The sequence below is a fragment of the Pleurodeles waltl genome, chromosome 12 (assembly GCF_031143425.1).
Source record: "Pleurodeles waltl isolate 20211129_DDA chromosome 12, aPleWal1.hap1.20221129, whole genome shotgun sequence".
NCBI lineage: Eukaryota > Metazoa > Chordata > Amphibia > Caudata > Salamandridae > Pleurodeles > Pleurodeles waltl.
Genome location: NC_090451.1, coordinates 144,645,957 through 144,666,100, shown reverse-complemented (window position 1 = coordinate 144,666,100; position 20,144 = coordinate 144,645,957). Strand labels below are relative to the sequence as shown.

Sequence of the window (20,144 nt, the reverse complement as noted above, 5' to 3'; positions counted from 1 at the left end):
GACTCCGGTAAGTCAAATATTAACAATAACATCCCCCACCATACCTGCATGGTAACACATACCCCCACCCTCACCCTCACACCCATCACTCCAACTCCTCACTTATGTCCCACTATCACAAACCACACTTCCCAACACCAAGCCCTGCATGCAACAACAAAGCATGGACACTCATCATCAATGCAAGTCCACTGCACACACCCACACAGACCCCTAAACAATTTGCACACAAGGTCCTACACAGGAATGCAAGCACTGGGGTACAGGGTCACCCACCCATTGCACACCATGGCACACACAGATACTAAAACTATGCCTTTACACCCCTGCAGGACCCCTACCCAACGTCACCGGACAGGAGGTTCACGATATGTCCACTCCCCCCCACAGAAGAGGCCCACAGTGATGACAGCAGCTCTGTCCAACTGGATCTAGATGACCAGCCCGGCCCATCTGGGACCTCGGGACAGTCGGTTCCCCTCACACTGGCACAAGCCACAACAGAGCCTCCTCCTCTGGAAACACCAGCACAGCACCCACCCAGCCGGCCCATACCTCCGTCCCCAGGTCAAGCAGCAGTGTGTCCACCACTACAGGGAACCCACGCTAACCCACCACCCCAAGAATAGCAGGGACCTGGGGGTAGTGGCAGTGGGCACACAGTTCAGGGGACAGAGGCCCAGGAACACAGGGGAACTGGGAGGGCTGCAGTGCGACAGGGGGAGGACAGGCCCAGGGAACCCACTCTCCACGAGGCCCTCTCGAACATCATAGGAGCCTACCACCATTCCCAGGAGACGATGGCAACGGTACTGGCCAAGTTTCAGGAGACCCAGTGGCTGCAGGAGGAATAGTATTTGGGGTTCAGGGAGGAACTCAAATCCATCAATACCACCCTGGGCACCATTGTAGGGGTGCTGAAGGAACTTGTGAACACCAGGAGGGACACTGGCACAACAAGGGGCCCCTGACACTAGCCTGGACGATGAACTGCCCACCACCTCTGCCGGTGCTAGTGGACAGGAGGCACCGCCACAGGACCACAACACCAGCACCACACCCCCTGCAGATGGAGAACCACCCGCAAGTAGTCCCCGAGATCCAGGAAAAATACAGAGAACAATGCCAAGACCCCCGCCAAGAAATGAGACCACCCTGATTGTCATCCTTCTGCCCCACTTCGTCACCCTGTCCTGTCCATCCATCAACTGCCCCAGCTCCACTTCCAATGCCCATTTGGACAATGCACCTCTGAAACAAATAGACTTGGCTCTGCCATGGACATCCCTCCACCATCACCCCTCCCCATTTTACAACCCCCTCCACTATTTAGCACTTAAATAAACACCCTTAAATCACAAAACTATCTGGATTCAGTCTGTGCTTTCACAAATGTGCAATAACTGAGGAAAATAGCAATATCCATTGTATTGTCAACAAACTTTTGTCACACAGCTCTAGTCCATGAGGAAACATAGCAGAGTTCACACAGTGGGACCCACATCTGTGAAATCAAAAGGGAAAGTGACAAATCAGGGTCCATACACTGTGTGAAAGTGACAGACAGATGAGAGGTAGAACAAGTGTATCAGATGTAGCAGGCAGTGATGTCTTCTAACCTGTGTCTCACTGAAAGTATTGATGAATCATGGTGTTTCTGTTGTTGATATCCTCTTCTTCTGCTTCCTCTTCTTCACTGTCCACAGGCTCCACAGCTGCCACAACACATCCTTCAGGACCATCCTCCTGCAGAAAAGGCACCTTTTGTCGCAAAGCCAAGTTGTGCAGCATACAGAAGGCCACGATGATCTGGCACACCTTCTTTGGTGAGTAGAATAGGGAACCACTCCTTATGTATATGGAGGCACCTGAACCTGGCCTTCAGGAGGCCGTAGGTCCTCTCTATAACCCTCCTAGTTCGCCCATGTGCTTCATTGTAGCGTTCCTCTGCCCTTGTCCTGGGATTCCTCTCTGGAGTCAGTAGCCATGACAGGTTAGAGTAGCCAGAGTCACCTGCAAATGTCGAGGGACAACTGTTAGACACACACTAACCCTTAGGGACAAGCTCAGACCCAGAAAACTATTCACACTGTATAGGGTCCATGTCCTCACCTAATAGCCACACACGGTGCCTCTGGAGTTGCCCCATCACATAAGGGATGCTGCTATTCCTCAGAATGTAAGTGTCATGCACTGAGCCAGGAAATTTGGCATTCACATGGGAGATGTACTGGTCGGCCAAACACACCATCTGCACATTCATAGAATGGTAACTCTTCCGGTTTCTGTACACATGTTCATTCCTGCGGGGGGAACCAAGTTCACATGTGTCCCATCAATGGCACCTATGATGTTGGGGATATGTCCCAAAGCATAGAAGTCACCTTTCACTGTAGGTAAATCCTCCACTTGAGGGAACAAGATGTAGCTGCACATGTGTTTCAGCAGGGCAGACAACACGTTGGAGAACATAGGCTGGGACATCCCTGATGCTATTGTCACTGTCGTCTGAAAAGACCCACTTGCTAGGAAATGGAGTACTGACAGCACCTGCACTAGAGGGGGTATCCCTGTGGGATGGCGGATAGCTGACATCAGGTCCAGCTCAAACTGGGCAGACAGTTCATGGATTGTGGCACGGTCCAGTCTGTAGTTGACAATTACATGTCGCTCTTCCATTGTCGACAGGTCCACCAGCGGTCTGTACACCGGAGGATGCCGCCATCTCCTCACCTGCCCCAGCGGACGTGCTCTATGGAGGAGAACAGCGAGCAGAGGTTCAGCCAACACTGAGGTACGAAAACACAACTTTATTGCACACATTTTTCAATCCGCTATTGGCCTGTCTTGGTGTGTATGCAAGGCCTAGATATGTGTGACGCATTTAAAAATAATGCCATGTGGCCCCCTGAAATGGCGGCTGCCTGACCTGTAAGGTGGGACAATGGGATATGAGGTAACTGCGCTGGCGTTGGACACCATCGCGGTAGGCAGTCGAAGACCGCAGCTCAATCCTGCATTGGTTAGCATTGAGCCCTATGGGTCCCAGGAGCCAATAATGATGTACGCCGGCGGTGACGGTACGCACCGCCGCACCGTGACTGCCATTTTCTATCTGTTCACTCACTTGATACCTGATCTTCGACAGGAGAGGACCTACACTGCAAGTGCTGCTGTGACCTCAGTCTGAAAGCGACAATGGCTCATGTGTCTGGGGAAAGGGCCCCTGTCTTCACCACAGAGGAGTTGGAGAAACTAGTGGATGGGGTTCTACCCCATTACACACTACTCTACGGTCCTCCAGACAAACAGGTAAGTACACTGTGAGCATGCTGTATGGGCAAAGCCTGTGTGGAGTGGTGTGGATGTAAGATACGGGGGAGAATGAGGCGTGCATGAAATGACGGTGAGTGTATATGAGTCATGGCAAGGGTAGGAAAGCGGCCCAAATGACAGTGACGGTCCAGACCGTTATATCTTCTCCTTTTCCCCTGTACTATTCCTGTAGGTCAGCGCCCACCAGAAGAAGGATATTTGGCGTGCCATCGCAAAGGAAAGCCGGACCCTGGGGGTCCACCACAGACGGAGCACCCACTGCTGGAAAAGATGGGAGGACATTCGCCGCTGGAGCAAGAAGACGGCGGAGGCCCAGCTGGGGATGGCCTCCCAACGCCGGAGGGGTATCCGTCGCACCATGACCCCCATGATGTTCCGGATCCTGGCGGTGGCGTACCCGGAGTTGGATGGGTGCTTGAGAGCATCACAGCAGCCACAAGGGGGTGAGTCCACTCTCCTTCAGCTGATTCAGCACACATTGGAGGTGTCTGGGTGGGGGAGGTGGGCTGTGGGTACCCCTAGGCCAGGGCGAGTTTTGTAGGCAAGGTCCATTCGTAAGGCAGGCCATGTGGCACCCCACCCCACCAGTGTTAAGAGCCAACTACACCTAGTCAAGCTCCTGTGACTTCCATGTGTGCAGCAATCGGGCATAGGCCTTGTACCCCATGGCCCTGTGATTAATTAGGGAACTCTAAGTGTATGGCGTAGTGCAGAGGGCTGCTGTGCCTGTAGTGTCCGCCAACGGTAGCGGTATTGCATGTACTGAACATGTCTTTCTTCTGTCTCCCCTCCCCTTTATGTGGTCTCCCTGTTCTTGTGTGCAATAGCATCATCAGGCGGAGGAGCAGTGGCACTGGAGCAGGAGGGAGCTGCATCCCACATGGCCCTGGAGGACGAGACTACGGACTCCGAATTCACCAGTGGGAGGGAGGGCGAGGGGAGCTCCACAGCACGGACAGGAGCTGAGACCAGCGACCCAGACTCCTCCTCTGATGGAGCTCCCTTGCGGTGGTGGGCCCCTCTGTGCCCCCCGCATCTACAGGTACAGCCGCCACCTCCCCTACCAGCACCGCCCTCCCAGCAGCCCCTCAGCGTGTGCCCCGTGGCCTCTCACCCAGGAGGGTGGGCATCTCCTTCGCCCCAGGCACCTCAGCCCCTGCCCCTGTCAGCCCTGCTGCCCACAGTGAGGAGGTCATTAGCCTCCTCAGATCCCTCACTGTTGGGCAGTCTACCATTCTGAATGCCATCCAGGGTGTAGAGAGGCAGTTGCAACAGAAGAATGCATACCTGGAGGCCATTCATTCTGGTCAGGCAGCCCAACAGCGAGCTTTTCAGACTCTGTCCTCATCACTGATGGCAGCCATTGTCCCTGTGTCCAGCTTCCCCCCCCAACTTCCTCCACCCAGCCCCAATCCCCTGTACCTCAGCCTATCCCAAGCAAACCATCAGACCAGCATGCACACACTTCAACGCACAAGGGTAGCTCTGGCATACATAAGCACCACACATCCCACAGGCACTCACACAAGCATCATACCCATGCACACATGCCAACATCCACTGCCTCCATTGTGTCCCCCTCCTCCTCGTCTCCCTCCTCTCTCCCTGTCTCGTCTCCACTCACACCTGCATGCACTACATCTTCAGTCACTACGTTCATCAATAGCACGCCCATCACCACACACCGCTCACGTGCACTCACCACCCCCACTACTATTCACACATCCCCTGTGTCCTCTCCCAGTGTGTCTGTGAGCCCACCTTCCAAAGTACACAAACGCAGTCACACACCCACCCAACAGCCATCCACCTCACGACAGCCTCCAGCCCATGCACCTTCACCCAAAGTCAGCAAACGTACACCTCCTACAACCACTACCTCTACCTCCACTCCCAAACCCCCTCCATCTACCCATCCCAGTGTGTCTAAAAACGTTTCCCTCTTAAATGTTGACCTCTTCCCTACACCTCCCCCACCCCTTCCGTACCCCGGTTTCTGGAGTGCGCCAGGCAGCAGGGCAACCAGTGCGCCAAGGAGCCAGATCACGGACAGTCCCCCACCTCAGAAACATAAGAAGTTGGCCACAGCCCAGAGAGAGAAGGGCAAAACAACTGCCACCAAGGGCTCTCCCAGGACTACACTTGGGAGTGGCAAGACAGCTGCGCCACCATCTAAGGTGGGGAAGAGGCAGAGAAAGAAAGGGAAGTCACGGCCAACATGCACGGCGGACAAGACCGCCACCAGCACCGCTGCCAAGGACACTGCCGCCACCAGCACTGCTTCCCAGGACACCACCAGCACGGTTTTCCAGGACACCGCCACCACCAGCACCGCTTCCCAGGACACCGCTGCCACCAGCACCGCTGCCAAGGACACCGCCTCCACCAGCACCACTTCCCAGAACACCGCTGCCACGAGCACCGCTTCCCAGGACCCCGCCGCCACTAGCACCGCTACCAAGGACACCACCACCACCAGCACTGCTGCCAAGGACTCCGCCGCCACGAGCACTGCTTCACAGAACACCGCCGCCAACAGCACCGCTGCCAAGGACACTGCCGCCACCAGCACGCTCACTGAACCACCCACCAGCACCGCAGGCCAATAAGCACCTCAAGCACCGCCGCTACTGAGGCCGCCGCAAGCACCGCCAGCTGCCACAACACATCATGTGCCAGTGGCACCACCGCAGACATGGCTGCCATCCCCAGTGGTCAGTTGTACGAAGCTGGTGGTCAGTTTCAGGGGGCAGGACAGCTTCCATGTAGGCCCACCATCAGTGGAGAAAGACATCCACTACCTGAGTCCTTGGCAGGATGAAGCACTCTGGGCACAATGCCGCTCCAGAACCAGTGGAGAAAGGCATCCACTACCTCAGTCCTTGGCAGGATGAAGCACTCTGGGCACAAAGCATCCTCCAGAACCAGTGGAGTATCCCATCCACTACCTGAGTCCTTGGCAGGATGAAGCACTCTGGGCACAAAGCCCCCTCCAGAAGCAGTGGAGAAAGACATCCACTACCTCAGAACTTGGCAGGATGAAGCACTCTGGGCACAAAGCCCCCTCCAGAACCAGTGGAGTATCCCATCCACTACCTCAGTCCATGGAAGGATGAAGCACTCTGTGCACAAAGCGCCCTCCAGAACCAGTGGAGAAAGGCATCCACTACCTCAGTCCTTGGCAGAATGAAGCACTCTGGGCACAAAGCCCCCTCCAGAACCAGTGGAGCATCCCATCCATACCTCAGTCCTTGGCAAGATGAAGCACTCTGTGGGCACAGAGCCCCCTCCAGAACCAGTGGAGAGAGGCCTCCACTACCTCAGTCCTTGGCAGGATGAAGCACACTGGGCACAAAGCCCCTTCCAGAACCAGTGGACACTGTTATCCACTTGTTAGACTGTGGCTTTGTACTCCCCAGGATGCAGCAGTGGGCAAACCACCCACTGGAAAGACTTGTGAGACAGTGCCTTTGCACTCCCCAGGATACACCAATAGGCATGGAGCCCCCTCGTGGATCTGGCGTTGTGCACTCATCCGGTTGAGGTGCCCCCCTTTCCGTTCCCCCTGAGGTGCCTGTTTTATTTCGATCTGATGTTCCTGCAGTGTTCTCTCCATTTTGATCGGGTATTGAGTGTGGGCCTCGCCCATGCATTTTGGTGTTCTCTCCGTTTTGATCAGGTATTGAGTGTGGGCCTCGCCCATGCATTTTGGGCCCAGTGGTCCACAGTCTATGTATGTGCAGTACATGGACTTGAATTCTTGGTTTATATATTTGTTAATAGTGTATATATATTTTTGAGTAATGGATTTTTATTGATTACAATCGTTCAACTCATTTCCTTTTGTCCTTGCATTCTTCCAGGGGGAGTTGGGGGGTGTAAATGTAATGTATCAAAATGTACTTGTGTGTGTGTTGTAGTGGGTGAGGGTGGGGGTTTTGTATGTTGCGTGTGTGTGTGTCACTCTCTTTTCCCTTCCTCCTCCCCTGTGTCGTAGGTGCAGTACTCACTGTGGTCTTCGCCGCCGGAGTTCGTGCTCCTGGTAGAGGTAAGGTGTTTTTGTTCACGGTGAATCCGCCCCAGAAAAGGTGGCAGATTGGCCTCTCATGATACTGTGGGCGGTACATTGTCTTCCGCCTGTCTGTTGGCGGTGACCGCAATGCTGTTTGTTTGTACCGCCGTGGCGGGTGGAGTGTTAAAGTGTCTGTCTATGTTGGCGGTTTCTGCCACGGTCGTGATTCCAATTTTTTTACCGCCGGCCTGTTGGCGGTTTCACTGCTGCTTTAACACCGACCGCCAGGATTGTAATGAGGGCCTCAATGTTTGTGACTTTAATATTCAATGTAGTTCTCATATGTAATGTGACTGAGATGTGCTCACCCCAAGTTTGGGTGAGTTTAAGTTTACCTGCTAGCCACCCCTAAAGTTTGCAATCATAAAGAACATCACCATCTGCATATGCAGAAACTTGGCAAAAGCTTTAGATTTTTACAAAGTGTTATCCTTTGTCAGAATCTTGTATGGATATCTGTAACACTGGTGCATAAGCATGGGCATGTATGCTTAGTTTTTACATAATAACTAAAAAATGGATGACCAAAAGGTCAGCAAGCGAAGCAGATGTACAGGCTGGCACCACAAGTGTTATGCCTGCAAAATCTGGCATATTCCTTTAGTGTTTCGGGCTAGAACTCACCCATGCCAATTTCCATGTTATTAGAAAAACAGAGAGGGTTTGAGATTCCCTCCCTTATAGTTGTGTCCCCTTTCACCAATTGAAACCCAACTGAACTTGCGTAAAGGTTGCATTGCGTTGACCATTCCCAATTGGTGTGTTGCAAATTGGTCAGGAGGTTGTAAAGGTTTTTGGGTGAAGAAATGGGTATATTGGAGCACAGTACATTTGAGCAATGGTCTAGGATAAGATAAGGGAAAGGCATTACATTTGAGAAGTGTAGGCCGTGGTAAACAAAGGTAGACATGAGAAAGGATGCTCAATGTAATAATAATTTGCAATAGTTTTGGACACAGATTAGTTGGTATAAGAAGAAGGTTATAAAGGTTACAAATTTGATCAGAGATGTCAGGTGGCCTACAGGCTGGCAGAGGGTTTCAGCAGAGATATTGGATAAAATAGGGGATTGTAGTAAATTTGGGCAGAACTTTGGTAGGGCTTCAAGGATGATCGAACTTTGAGCAGAATTATAAGAGAGAAAAGATACATGTGAATTTGACTTTAGGAGTATGACAGATTGTCAGGTACTACAGCATACCCACATATTCCTGATCACTGAATTAATTCATAATCTTCCCTCATTCTTTAACCCCCAGTATTGTATACCTATTTGATCAGTAAATTTTGAGAACAGTATTGAGAACAAGTGATAATAATGGAGCTGTGTAAGGCAGAAATTGTGTATCATTGATGTGTCTGGAGGTCTTTATCTAGCTGCAGATTGCATGTTTTCCTGATTATTTTTAATAAAATATTACTAATACACTCTTTGCCTTTATTTCAGATGGCCAAAAGGACATTTTCTTTGTCAGACGCCCTCACACAGGACTCCCTGACTTGCAAAATCTGTTTGCAGAAGTTTCAGAAGCCTAAAATCCTACCCTGCTTACACACTTACTGTGAATCATGCTTAGAAAAGATAATTGTGGATGACCGTCTGAGATGTCCTGAGTGTCGAGAAGAAACGTTGGTGTGCCAAGGGCCTGGAAGTCTCAAAACAAACTTTTTCATCAACAGCTTTTTGGATCTGGTTCATTCCAATACAGAGTGTGATCTGGTCTGCATATTATGCCCCCTCATCAAGAACAATATAAAACAAACAGCTACTTCCCGTTGCTTGGACTGCTCAGATAATATGTGCCACACTTGTGCTAGTGGACATAGGTGCTCCCGACTAACCCATCACCATCAAGTTGTTGATATCCATGATTACTTGGCCGGCAAGTATGATGTAGAGATCAGAAAACGCCATGCAGTGAAATGCCAAATTCACAAGGGTGCAAATGTGTGCTTCCAGTGCAAGTCCTGTTGTAGCCTTATCTGCAGAGAATGTCGACTTGATGAGCACCTTCTTCATGAGTGCCTATCAATCTCAGAAGCTGTAGAACTCCACAAGCCAGTCATCGAGGAACTTCTGAAAGGGGTGGAAGGAAACTTGCAACTCATTTCCACTGAGAAGACAGCTATGGAGGAGAATTCACAGAAACTCAAGGCCCAGGATACCTCTATTAGGCAGCTGATGCGGGAATCCACTTCCAAGGTGATCTCACATTTGCGTTGCCATCAACAAGATATTCTGAAGAAGCTTGGTGATTTCGTGAAGGCACACGAAAAGGCCTCAGATCTTCTAAGCTCAGAACTGGATTTGCAAGAGATGGTATTTAGGAGCACCATGGCATTTGCTGAGAAGGTTCTAAGTCTAGGGAATGAGATAGAGATTCTGTCATTGGAGAAAGTCATCACAGAAAGGCTTCAACAACTTCAGAACTTCAAATGTAGAGCAGTGCAAGAGGTCTCTGCCCAGCTGGTCATCTCTGGAGACCTTCACAGCTGTGGCAAATTGTTCCAGCTTTCACTCAGCAGCAGTGAGAAGCCTATACATGAAACTGATATGGCTTCTTGCAGCCAACCTGCAACTCAAAGAGGACAAAAAGATTCCATTAGCCTTGCATCAACACCCAGTTGTCTTATCCGAAAGCCAAGATTTTTAGGTAGCTTTAGAGCTAAGGTTACAAGTGATGGAAAAAGGCCCAGGATAACTGGGATATGCTCCTCTGGTCCACAAGAAATTCTTGTGGCAGATGAAGAAAATAGAAACTTAAAGAGATTTTCTCTGCAGGGGGAGTTTAAGGGCATGTTCCAAGTGTTCAACAACAAGGCTCCTTGTGGAATCACTAATTTAGGGAAATATGTAGTCTACTGTGCAGCCTCTCACCTTTACCTGGCAAATGAAGATGGTGGATTAGTCTGGCAGAAAGTTCTACCAGACACCCAAGCCAGTCATGCTATTACAGCAGTGGGCAAGAAGCAAGTGGCTGTCTGCATTTCAGGACATTTAGAGGTTTACAATCTAGATGGGGAGCTTGTGAACAGGATCGTGCCTAAAGATGAGTATCCTAGGAAATTTGTGTTTCTCACATGCAACCAAAGGGAACACTTTGTTGCCTCTGACTGGTATAAAAAAAATGTTATAGTATTCAACAGAAGTGGGAGGATTGTAACTTCTTGTGATGAGAAGGGCTTAGGGGGCCGCCAACCGGGCGCCGTCTCTGTGGATGAGGAGGGAAACATCTTTGTAATCATTCACGAGATGAGTAAAGTTATTATGTACTCCCCAGATGGCACATTTCAGGGAGAGTTCCTCAGCTCCGTTAATGGAATAGACAGACCCCGGGCCATTTATATTCTTGAGAAAACATTTATTGTTGTTGCTTTAAGTAATGGTTCCATTCACATCTTCAGATTCTAGCTACATATTCTGCGTGAGATTTGTTGTATACATGTGTACTCTATGAAAAATGAAAACTAAACCCTCAGATATTAATGTTGATTTAAATATGAACTGCTTATGATATAACTCAGATTTTTTTGTCTTCCTTCATTCTGATTGAAATCTTGATTGAATTTTGATTCAAGCAATATTCTTGGCCTTGAAGACAGGCAGTACATGAACAATACCATGATGAACATAATTGTATAAGGCACAATAATTCACGCTGGGACACATCACAACATAGTGATGTGATATCTATTGTGACTGTGCATAAATTGAGAAAAAAACCAGGAACTGTGCTGGGCTATGTCTAGAGAAGATGCCAAATGCCCTTGGAGATGCTGCTATTTAGTCCTTTATTCCCATTATATTTAGCATCTTGCACTTCCGTAGTGCTTCTCACATATTGAGAAATGTGTGTTTATGAGTATGTTTCATGGTCTAAAAACAGAAGCATCAGAATTTGTGGTAGAAAGTCTAATAACATATAGGGCATACTGGCCTACTATATCTGTTTCATATTTTATAATAACAAAGTAGTGCTATAGATGATAAGTAAAAATCAGTTGGTGTGGGTTCCTTCATATTGCCTAGTTTGGACACCCTTATTTTAGCACTAAGCCCGTAGTCTCTGCTTTTAACATGTAAATACATTTTTATTCACTTCATATTTTTAACAAAGCCAGCTTTTAGCTTGTTGTTTTTATATTTTAATCAGCTGCTTCATTCTGAGTAGACATAGTAGTCCGCACTGCACTTTTATCAGTGCTTTGCACACATTTTACTTTGTACCCTGTTCAAGGCAGTCATCTTCGGTACAGAATATTCTAACTCATATTTCTGCTCCAGGAGCTCAGGAGGATGGCCCTATTTCTTAGACATGTTATCATGTCAGACCAGTTCTTAAAACACTGCAAGATTAATTATATAAACACCACATCGGCCTAAGGAGGGGCATGGGGCATTCCAGTCATGGCTGTCCTGCAACATACAACATTTCAATGACAGCTTCACTGATCCTGGATCTGACTCTTCAGCCAACCAAGAGGATTGCCATCCAGACAAAAGGTAGACCCTTGCCAGCCTTTTCAGGCATGGAATGGGGTTCCTTATGCTCTCAGATCTTATACATAGGATGTAGGTAGGAATCATTTAGGTTTTTAGGATCATGCATTGATGATGTGGTTGTTTGCTTCCTTTACTGTAACTGTAATGATCACTTTTTAATGATCATCTCCCTTATTATCACATCCCATGCTTTTTATAATAAGATGCATTTGCTTCAATAAATGGTTGTTTGCTTCCTTTACCTTAATTGTAATGATGATCACTATTTTATGTTTCATCTCCCTGACTATCGCATCCCATGCTTTTTATAATAATATATAATATAATAATTTAAAAAGATGCATTTGCTTCAATAAATGCATTCAATTCCATCTTGCATCCCTTATTCTGTCTTGGCATGCATGAGTCTTTTATAACTGAGCAAAAAAGGTATGATCTGTTCACCACCACTTCTCTTAGGAGTCAAAGTGGCATGTTTAGGTTGCCACAAATCACATTTACTTTCTAGGTTTGGGTGAGGCACTAGGCTAGTCAGGAATCAGGCCAACAGCTTCCAGACGGTGTGGGGCAGACTCAGTCACCCTCATACGGTGGTGCTGCTGCCCTAAAATACAGCGTCTTATTATCATAGTAGGAGCCTATGACATGGCACTAACAATGTTGTCCAGGCACTGTTGTAAAGATGCCAAAAATACCCTGATTACCTTTATAGGGAGACGTCCGTGGTATTAGGGAAAATAATCCTCAGCTAAGTAGGTAGTACCTATCTTAGCCTGTAGGTTGTTCAAGCTTGAACCTCAAAAGGATTCCACATTTGGTGTTTCTATTTCTGAATTTACCATTTTAAATATGGCACAACCACAACAAGAGGTAATTCCCGTAAATATGAGACCACCTCTCAAACAAAACTTACTAGCTCATAGGCTTCCTAACGGAGGTGGAGATGTTAGGTTCGTGGTAGAGGCACATGGTGCATACAGAACAGATTTTTTAAAATCATGCGTCACCTTTCCTGCAGCAGATGCACACGCAAACATCTTTCATACATATGCTGTAGCAAACCCACCTGCACAATAGAGAGTTTATGCATATTTAGAAATACTACTCTCATATTAGGAGCACCATAATTGGTTTCAAGGTGCCCTTTCACACATTATTGATAACGTTAGATTACGTCCCCTAAGTAATTGTGGACCTACATGGCCAGAATTGGCTACATATACACCATTTTCCAACAGATGTTCAGGCAGCAGACCTCTGCCCATTATACAGTAATTTATTTAGAATATGTAGACATTTAGTACAATTCATGATGCAGACTGTAAATACTGCCCGAGCGAGAGCTGCTGTACAATTGGCTGCACCCAGGATAAATCCTGCAACTGTCAATACTGAGTAAGTTTCCCACCAAACGAGATGGAATTCCATTTTGTATAGCACAAAGAACAAATCAGCTGGAAGAAGTGTTTCCCCATATGGGACCCCAAGATCAACATGGAATTCTCAAAATGTGCCTGCCATTTGGAATGGTTCCTTCCATAGATGATTGTGGCTCTTGGGGAACAGTATTTGCTGCCATTTATACTATCACACATGGTACACAGACACATGGATCTACTAGAAGTGCTAAAACAAATACAAAATGATCATGGGGCAGCCCTAGCCATGGATTTGGGGATGAAATTAATGGGAACTTTGTCACAGTCTCCTCAATCATACTAAGTAATATTAAAGGGGAAGCAGCAGCATTGGCAGTATGCCTGTCGTTCCGGGACATCACTCCAAAAATAGCACAGGAATTTGAGCTGGCAAAGATTATGACTGAGACTTATGCTAGTATAAGTTGGGATAGTCTAAGAGCCAGACCAAGTAAACCACAGCTTCAAGGTAATTCTGGTATGGATAAGACCAAGCAAGCACAAGAGGGTTCTGTCAGAGTCACCAGATTCTCGGTCTGTGCACGTTCCCAACATGTCCACCACTGAACAACTCCAAGACTCTGATAGATAAATCACAGAGGCTAAGAGAGTTCAAGAGGGGAAGAGGGGATTAGGAAGGGAATAGCTGGGAAGAAGACCTGTAGTAAGAAAAAGGTGAAAACACATAATGTGAAAATTACATCTCATGAAATCAATACTAGACTATGACTCTAAGCCTAGTCATTCTGAAAACATGAACAACCTAAGAATTAGGCTTAAAATGACTAACTTTCAAGATGGCCGGAAACCTGTAAGGGAATCAAGATGGATTAAATGAAACTTTCAAATTCAAGTACTTTCCTTTACATGAGAACCAGGAAAACATTCTGAATAAGTTCGAAACCAGTCATATAAATCCTTTTTTGAGAATGCATACTAGGACCATGCAATATTGCATCTAGAAACTCTGGTCTTCTGTGTTCTCTTGAAATGTTCCAACACAAATTGCGCACATTGCAGATTTATATATATATAGTAAACACCATGAAAGGATTGTGCACCATGAATAACACAATATGGATTCAGGAAACAAATCACACAACTTGTCAACTCGAATATTACCTCATAAATGTCTTAGAATAAATGGCATACAATGAACAACATGAATTAAGTTCGAAGAGAGAATCGTGCGTCTTGCCGATTCAAGTGCCACCATGTAAAATTTCAGGAAATGGTAGCACGCAATAAATATCAAGGTTAAATCACCATTGAACGAATCGCGCGTCTTTCCGATTCGTAAGCCACCATGTAAATGCCAAAAAATAACAGTGCGCAATGAATAACAAGACTAAAGCACCATGAAATGAATTGCGCGCCTTTTGCCGATTCTTAAGCCACCATGTAAACGTCAAGAAATGGTAGCGCACAATGAATAACAAAGTCAAATCATCATGAAACGAATCGCGCGTCTTTTGCCGATTCTTAAGCCACCATGTAAATGTCAAGAAATGGTAGCGCACAATGAATAAAAAAGTCAAATCATCATGAAACAAATCGCGTGTCTTGCCGATTCGCAAGCCACCATGCAAATGTCAAGAAATGGTAGTGCGCAAAGTAATCTGTTACTCATTAAAGAATGAGGCCAAGAATATGAAAGTTCTCGATAACGGCGTCGGGAGGTCAGCTCAACCACCGTCTTACCGCCCAGAACAAGGATCACCAATGAAGAATGAAGGGCAGAGGTCTGGAAGATCAAATAGGCCACCGGGACAGGAGCTCAGGAAGTAGATGCTGCTCTGCACCGGGACCTCTGAATAGTGAGCACTTGGAGCTGGGCTGGCTCCCTTTTATAGAGTCTTGGCCCAGCCCACAACCACACCCAGGCATGCTGCAGGGAAAGTCTCTGGAAGGCCCTGGAAAGGGACCACACCCTAACACACTCTGAAAGCCTGCAGCAATACATTGCAAATGAACAGTATTTGTAAACACATTAAAAATAAGTCTTCAGTATTAAACTCTGCAATGCAAAAGGTTAAACAACAACATATAGCACAATGCATAAATTACGTTGTTTTGAGAGTGCTGGATTTTTGCATTCTAGTCGCCAATAGAGCGCGCACTGCCCTGGTGTTGACAGGTTCTATAAAATGCTTCGTTAAACAGAAAAATAATAGGGCTTAAGTAAAATAAAGAGGAGAATCTCTGCAATCAGAGACCTCAAAGAAATGTCATAATGCTAGAAATCATGACAATTTAAAGCCTCCTGATAGAGATCAGTATACTGATACACTCCTGTCTTGTTCCTTTCAGGACTCATCAGACAGGCAGAACAAGAGAGGAGGGTGGTCAGAGCACTGAAATGAGTAAGTGAAACCAAAAAAGGACTCATAATAAAAAGGAAGAATAACTTCCACAACAGAAACCCCAATTTAAAAAGAAGGTGGTTGTGGCACTGTTGGCTAAGTATGCCACACACATTGAGAACATAACTGAAAAACAAGACACGGGCAGTGACAAATCAGAGGTGACAATAGTTTGCCAGCATCTTCAAGAGATTAGGAGGTGACAGCAACTAATGACTACTTAGAGGTCGAAACAGCAGACAGGGGCGTGCCCCCCCCCAACATTTAGCCCACCATTAAAGTAATCTTCTGGGCAAGATTAACACTAAAATATGACATTGTACTAGCAGAAAAAAAAGATTGGCTGCCAGAATTTGTCCGAACATTCTCACAGAGGGAAGATGCCATTCTGCCTTTTTTCTTAGTCTTTGTTCCAGATCCAGTAAAAGAAGCCAAAGCCACAGGTTGGGTTCTGGCATAGGCTCCAGCACTGTACCACAACCACATGTGTTGGGATATAAATTCCCCTTACCATGTCAAACCAATGCAGTCCAAACCACAAATTCAACCTCAATATCTAATAAAACATGAGGCCAAAGCCCCAGTGAGGGAAATTCTCTAGCAACTTGGGTAACAGGAAGTGACTGAACTCTTTGTATCTCCTATGAATAACTAATTATTCCTCATTGCTAAGCTGGACCATTCATATAGAATAGTTTTAGATGACAGACATCTAAACAGTCCCATATGTACATTTGCCATTCAAAATTCACAGTCTAGCACTTATGAACAACATAGTGCGCAAAAAATACAAACCAACCTTGGATATTTCCAATGTTTTAATCTGCCAAAATCAAGTGGCCGAAAGCTGGGATCCAAGTACCTTTGCCGCATTTGGCTCCCAGCACCGACTTTGTCGACTTCCCAAAGGATCTAAGAAGAGTCCAGGGTTATTCTCAGCCTGTGTCACATCAATATTGCATGATATTGATATTAAGGCATTGTCCTATGTAGATGACATTTATCTGACATATGATTATCTCAACACACATTTAGCCATGGTAGTTTGAATTGTTTTGGGATTTATCGAACATGGATATTAATTCAATTTTAAGAAAACAAAAGTTGCCTTTCTCAGTGTATTATTCCTGGGATATGAGTTTTCAAATGAGGGGAAAAGTCTAGCACCACAGTTTCTAGAGACGTTTGCTGAACTACAATCATTGAATAACATTAAGAAACTGAAATCTTTGCTAGGTTTCTTTAATTTTGTCAAAACACACATTCCAGACTATGCACAATGCATTAAGCCACTTTATGACTTAATCCGCCCTGATTTCTCAAGCAAACACTGGACATCACAGCATCAAAAAATACTCAGATCATTTCAGACTGACATGCTTGAAGCAAAACATTTCTATTCATGTATGAACCAAACAAATTTGGTAATCCGGGTCATGCTTGGTGCCATTGGTTTCACATAGGTCACATTCTATAAAGATGACACAGTACCCATAGCGTACAAATCACATCTATGCTCCAATGCAGAAATGTGTTTTTCACCAACAGAAAAAAGTTTGACTGCAGTTCAGATGAGAGTCAAAAAGGAGAGACTGTTAGACCAGGGAAAATGTATCATTAGTCGCCAACCCAATACCAGCCCTTGAGGCTGTTACCAAAGCCAGCATTCCAAACGCAAAAGCACTACATTCACATTGAATACAGTAGGCTGCCTTTCGGTGTTGACTATGTTTTTGACCCAAAACTACAGACCCAAGAATTTCTCCACTATGAACTTTAGTACCTCGTGCCCACTAATCTCATGCCTCTTTACCAGTACACGATCCTCATTTACACTGATGATTCAGCTCAACCAGCTGTAGGTACCAAACATCAGTACCCTGTGGCTTGTGCAGATGTTTTTGGAGTGATGAGGGATGGTGAATTCCACCATCAACAGACCTATATGTAGTCCAAGGTGGATGGCACAGCACAACTTACAGAGGTTAAAGCTTTGATTTTGGCACTGGAACATACGGATACAGAATAACCAACACTTACTGTGTGTGATTCGTATTTAAGTGTTGAGTCCTTTAACAAGCATTTACACTAGTGGCACCTTAATGGGTTCAGAGATTCAAAAAGAAACACCATAAAACACATATTCATGTGGGGAAGGTGACAGGTCTAAAAGACAAACTGCCCCGGGCTCATGATATATATACGTTGGGACACCAATGTGTTGGAATGCATGTTGTAGGATACTCATTGGCTGGTGAAGCAGACAAATCTGCAGTTGCCACAGCTTCTGTTGTTGCAATAACTCGTTCTCACATGAGGGTGAATGATGACATCTTGGATGCTGTGAATTTCTTAGCTGAAGGCAAGCAAGTGTATACCAAATGCATACCCTACCAAATATTCTTACTTTTTAAGTGCCCAAAATATTTCCTTTGTTACAATACCTGGGGTGGATGATTGTATGATCCCCAACCTAGACAGAAGAGCAGAACTGATTAAAGCAGCTTATGAGGGTGTAGCTTCTGCCGATGCTGGTGTGACAGCTACCATTTCTTTACTACAGAAAAGGTTATTGATGACCTGGTCTATGCAAGCAGATGAAGCAGTATGTCCTTAGGTGTGACATTAGCCAACAAATTAAAGGTTCCCCCATCAAACACCCACTCCAGGTACGTATTTGATCATCATCCATCTACCTCTTCCCTGCCCATGGCATTTGTCCACCCATGACCAAAGAAGTGCAGTGCAGGATTCCAATAACAAATTTATTTTATGCCTGTTCAGATTTTTCCCTCTAGAATTTTACTATCAAGTGACTGAATAAGCCAACGCTTAGGTACATGAGGAATCGATGATCAGTGGCGCCCCCCTATTCTTCTATATCAAAAGCTCTATATACCTACCTAATCCCTCTGCCTTGCTCTGCAGTAGAGTAAATCATGTGTCCTTTCCTTACTGCCCAGCAAATTAATTTGTTGGGAAGGATTTGTGATGGTGGGCGAGGCCAGTGAGAAAAGTGGGACTAGTAAGTGCCCAATTTGATTTCAAGTTTGGCATAAAGGTTACTCTGTGACTAACGTGGCAAAAACAATCTATAGAGCCCATTCCTTTCCTTGTAGTGAAGTGCATAGTTTTCCCCACTGTCTACTTACAGCAGACAGGATAAATATATTTGCATTTCATACATGACATGTGTGACTTATCTTATTTATTCATCAGCCTCTTTGGAGCTGTGGTAAAAAGTAAGTAGAGGTATTTGGGGAAGAGCAGGGCCAATGGAATTAAGACTAGGTAATTCTCAGATACAGCTTCCCCTGCTGCAGACAGTAGCAAAGTACTCGAAACACTGACTAGAATACCTTCAATTTTTGGTACAAAAATGGGTATTCCATAGTGCGTAGTGCCTTACTCATCATAAATGAGAGGAAATTTATTTGTATTTTTCCACTAAATTTGTCTGTTTAGTTAATAGATAAACTTTTAAAAGAAAAAAAAGAAAATCACTGTTTTTTTAATCTGGTGTTATTCTACCTTAATTCTTTTCTACCAGACAGTTGAGCTTTTTATGTGAGGCATGTGTGGGTAAGCAAATACAAAAAATGACTTTGTGACTCTCCTAATCATAATCACATCATTGTCCAATGTCCCTCGGGGACCAGCAATGTAGTCCTACTGGACACCCACAACCTACTTTTGAAGAAGTGTTTGTTCAGAGCATTGTTCACAATTTGTCTTTTTTATACTTCTTTTTCTCTATGTAGCTACTCCTGCTCGATGACCACCACCAACCAGGCACGAGATAGTGGCCTGTCTGTGGCAGCAGAGGCTGGGGAACATCCAGGCCAAATGGGAGCGGCTGATGGTCCTCGAGGAGGAAGAGGCCAAAACAGCTGCCTCGGAACCAGGACCCAGCAGAGCAGAACGCCAGCCTCCAGACAAGCATATCGCCCGTGCCGCCACCTGCAGTCAGGGTCCCTGAATGCACCTTCTGCTGCACCTTCTCACTCCAACAGGGCAGTGCTGAACCGCATCCTGCAGAGGATGGGCATCATGGACAGCCAACTCACCAGCATTGAGTAGAGCCTGGATCGGCTCCAGACCAATTTTAACAGTGCCCTCTTCTAAGCCCTCTTTTTAATGTTTTTGTTTCGGTGGGAGGGACTCGTTGTGAGTGTAGAGGGTGGGGAGGGAGTTGGAATGGGCTTTAGACTTTTCGCTGGACTTTTTGGGGGTGGGGTTATTATTTGGTCGGGGAGAGGAGTGAGACTGTTGTGGGTGAAGAGGGAGGGTTTTCTATTTGTGAATGATTAAAGGAGATTTTCTACTTCATTTGTGCCTCAAATCTTTATTTTGGTGTCTTAGCTTGCACTGCAGTCTTTTAGTGCAGTCTGTTTTTTTTTTAATCTGAAAAAAAGGTGTATGTCATTTACTTATACCCTTGCTCTAGTGCC

General features: G+C 46.1%; 1 protein-coding gene across 2 annotated transcripts in view; it reads left to right on the top strand.

Annotated features, from left to right (window-relative positions):
* Nucleotides 1-19,922, top strand: part of LOC138267849 (E3 ubiquitin-protein ligase TRIM56-like) — a 61,249-nt gene extending 41,327 nt beyond the window's left edge. The window contains exons 2-3 of one of the 2 annotated variants that reach the window (XR_011199879.1): nt 8,856-18,362; nt 19,455-19,922. Coding sequence is in view for 1 of the 2 variants with exons in the window: in XM_069217072.1 (XP_069073173.1) it covers nt 8,856-10,820 (1,965 nt within the window). In the remaining variant the exon portion in view is untranslated. Of the gene's footprint in view, nt 1-8,855 lie in introns of both variants that reach the window. The other variant, XM_069217072.1, reaches the window with a different exon arrangement.
* The last annotated feature ends 222 nt before the right edge of the window (nt 19,923-20,144 follow it).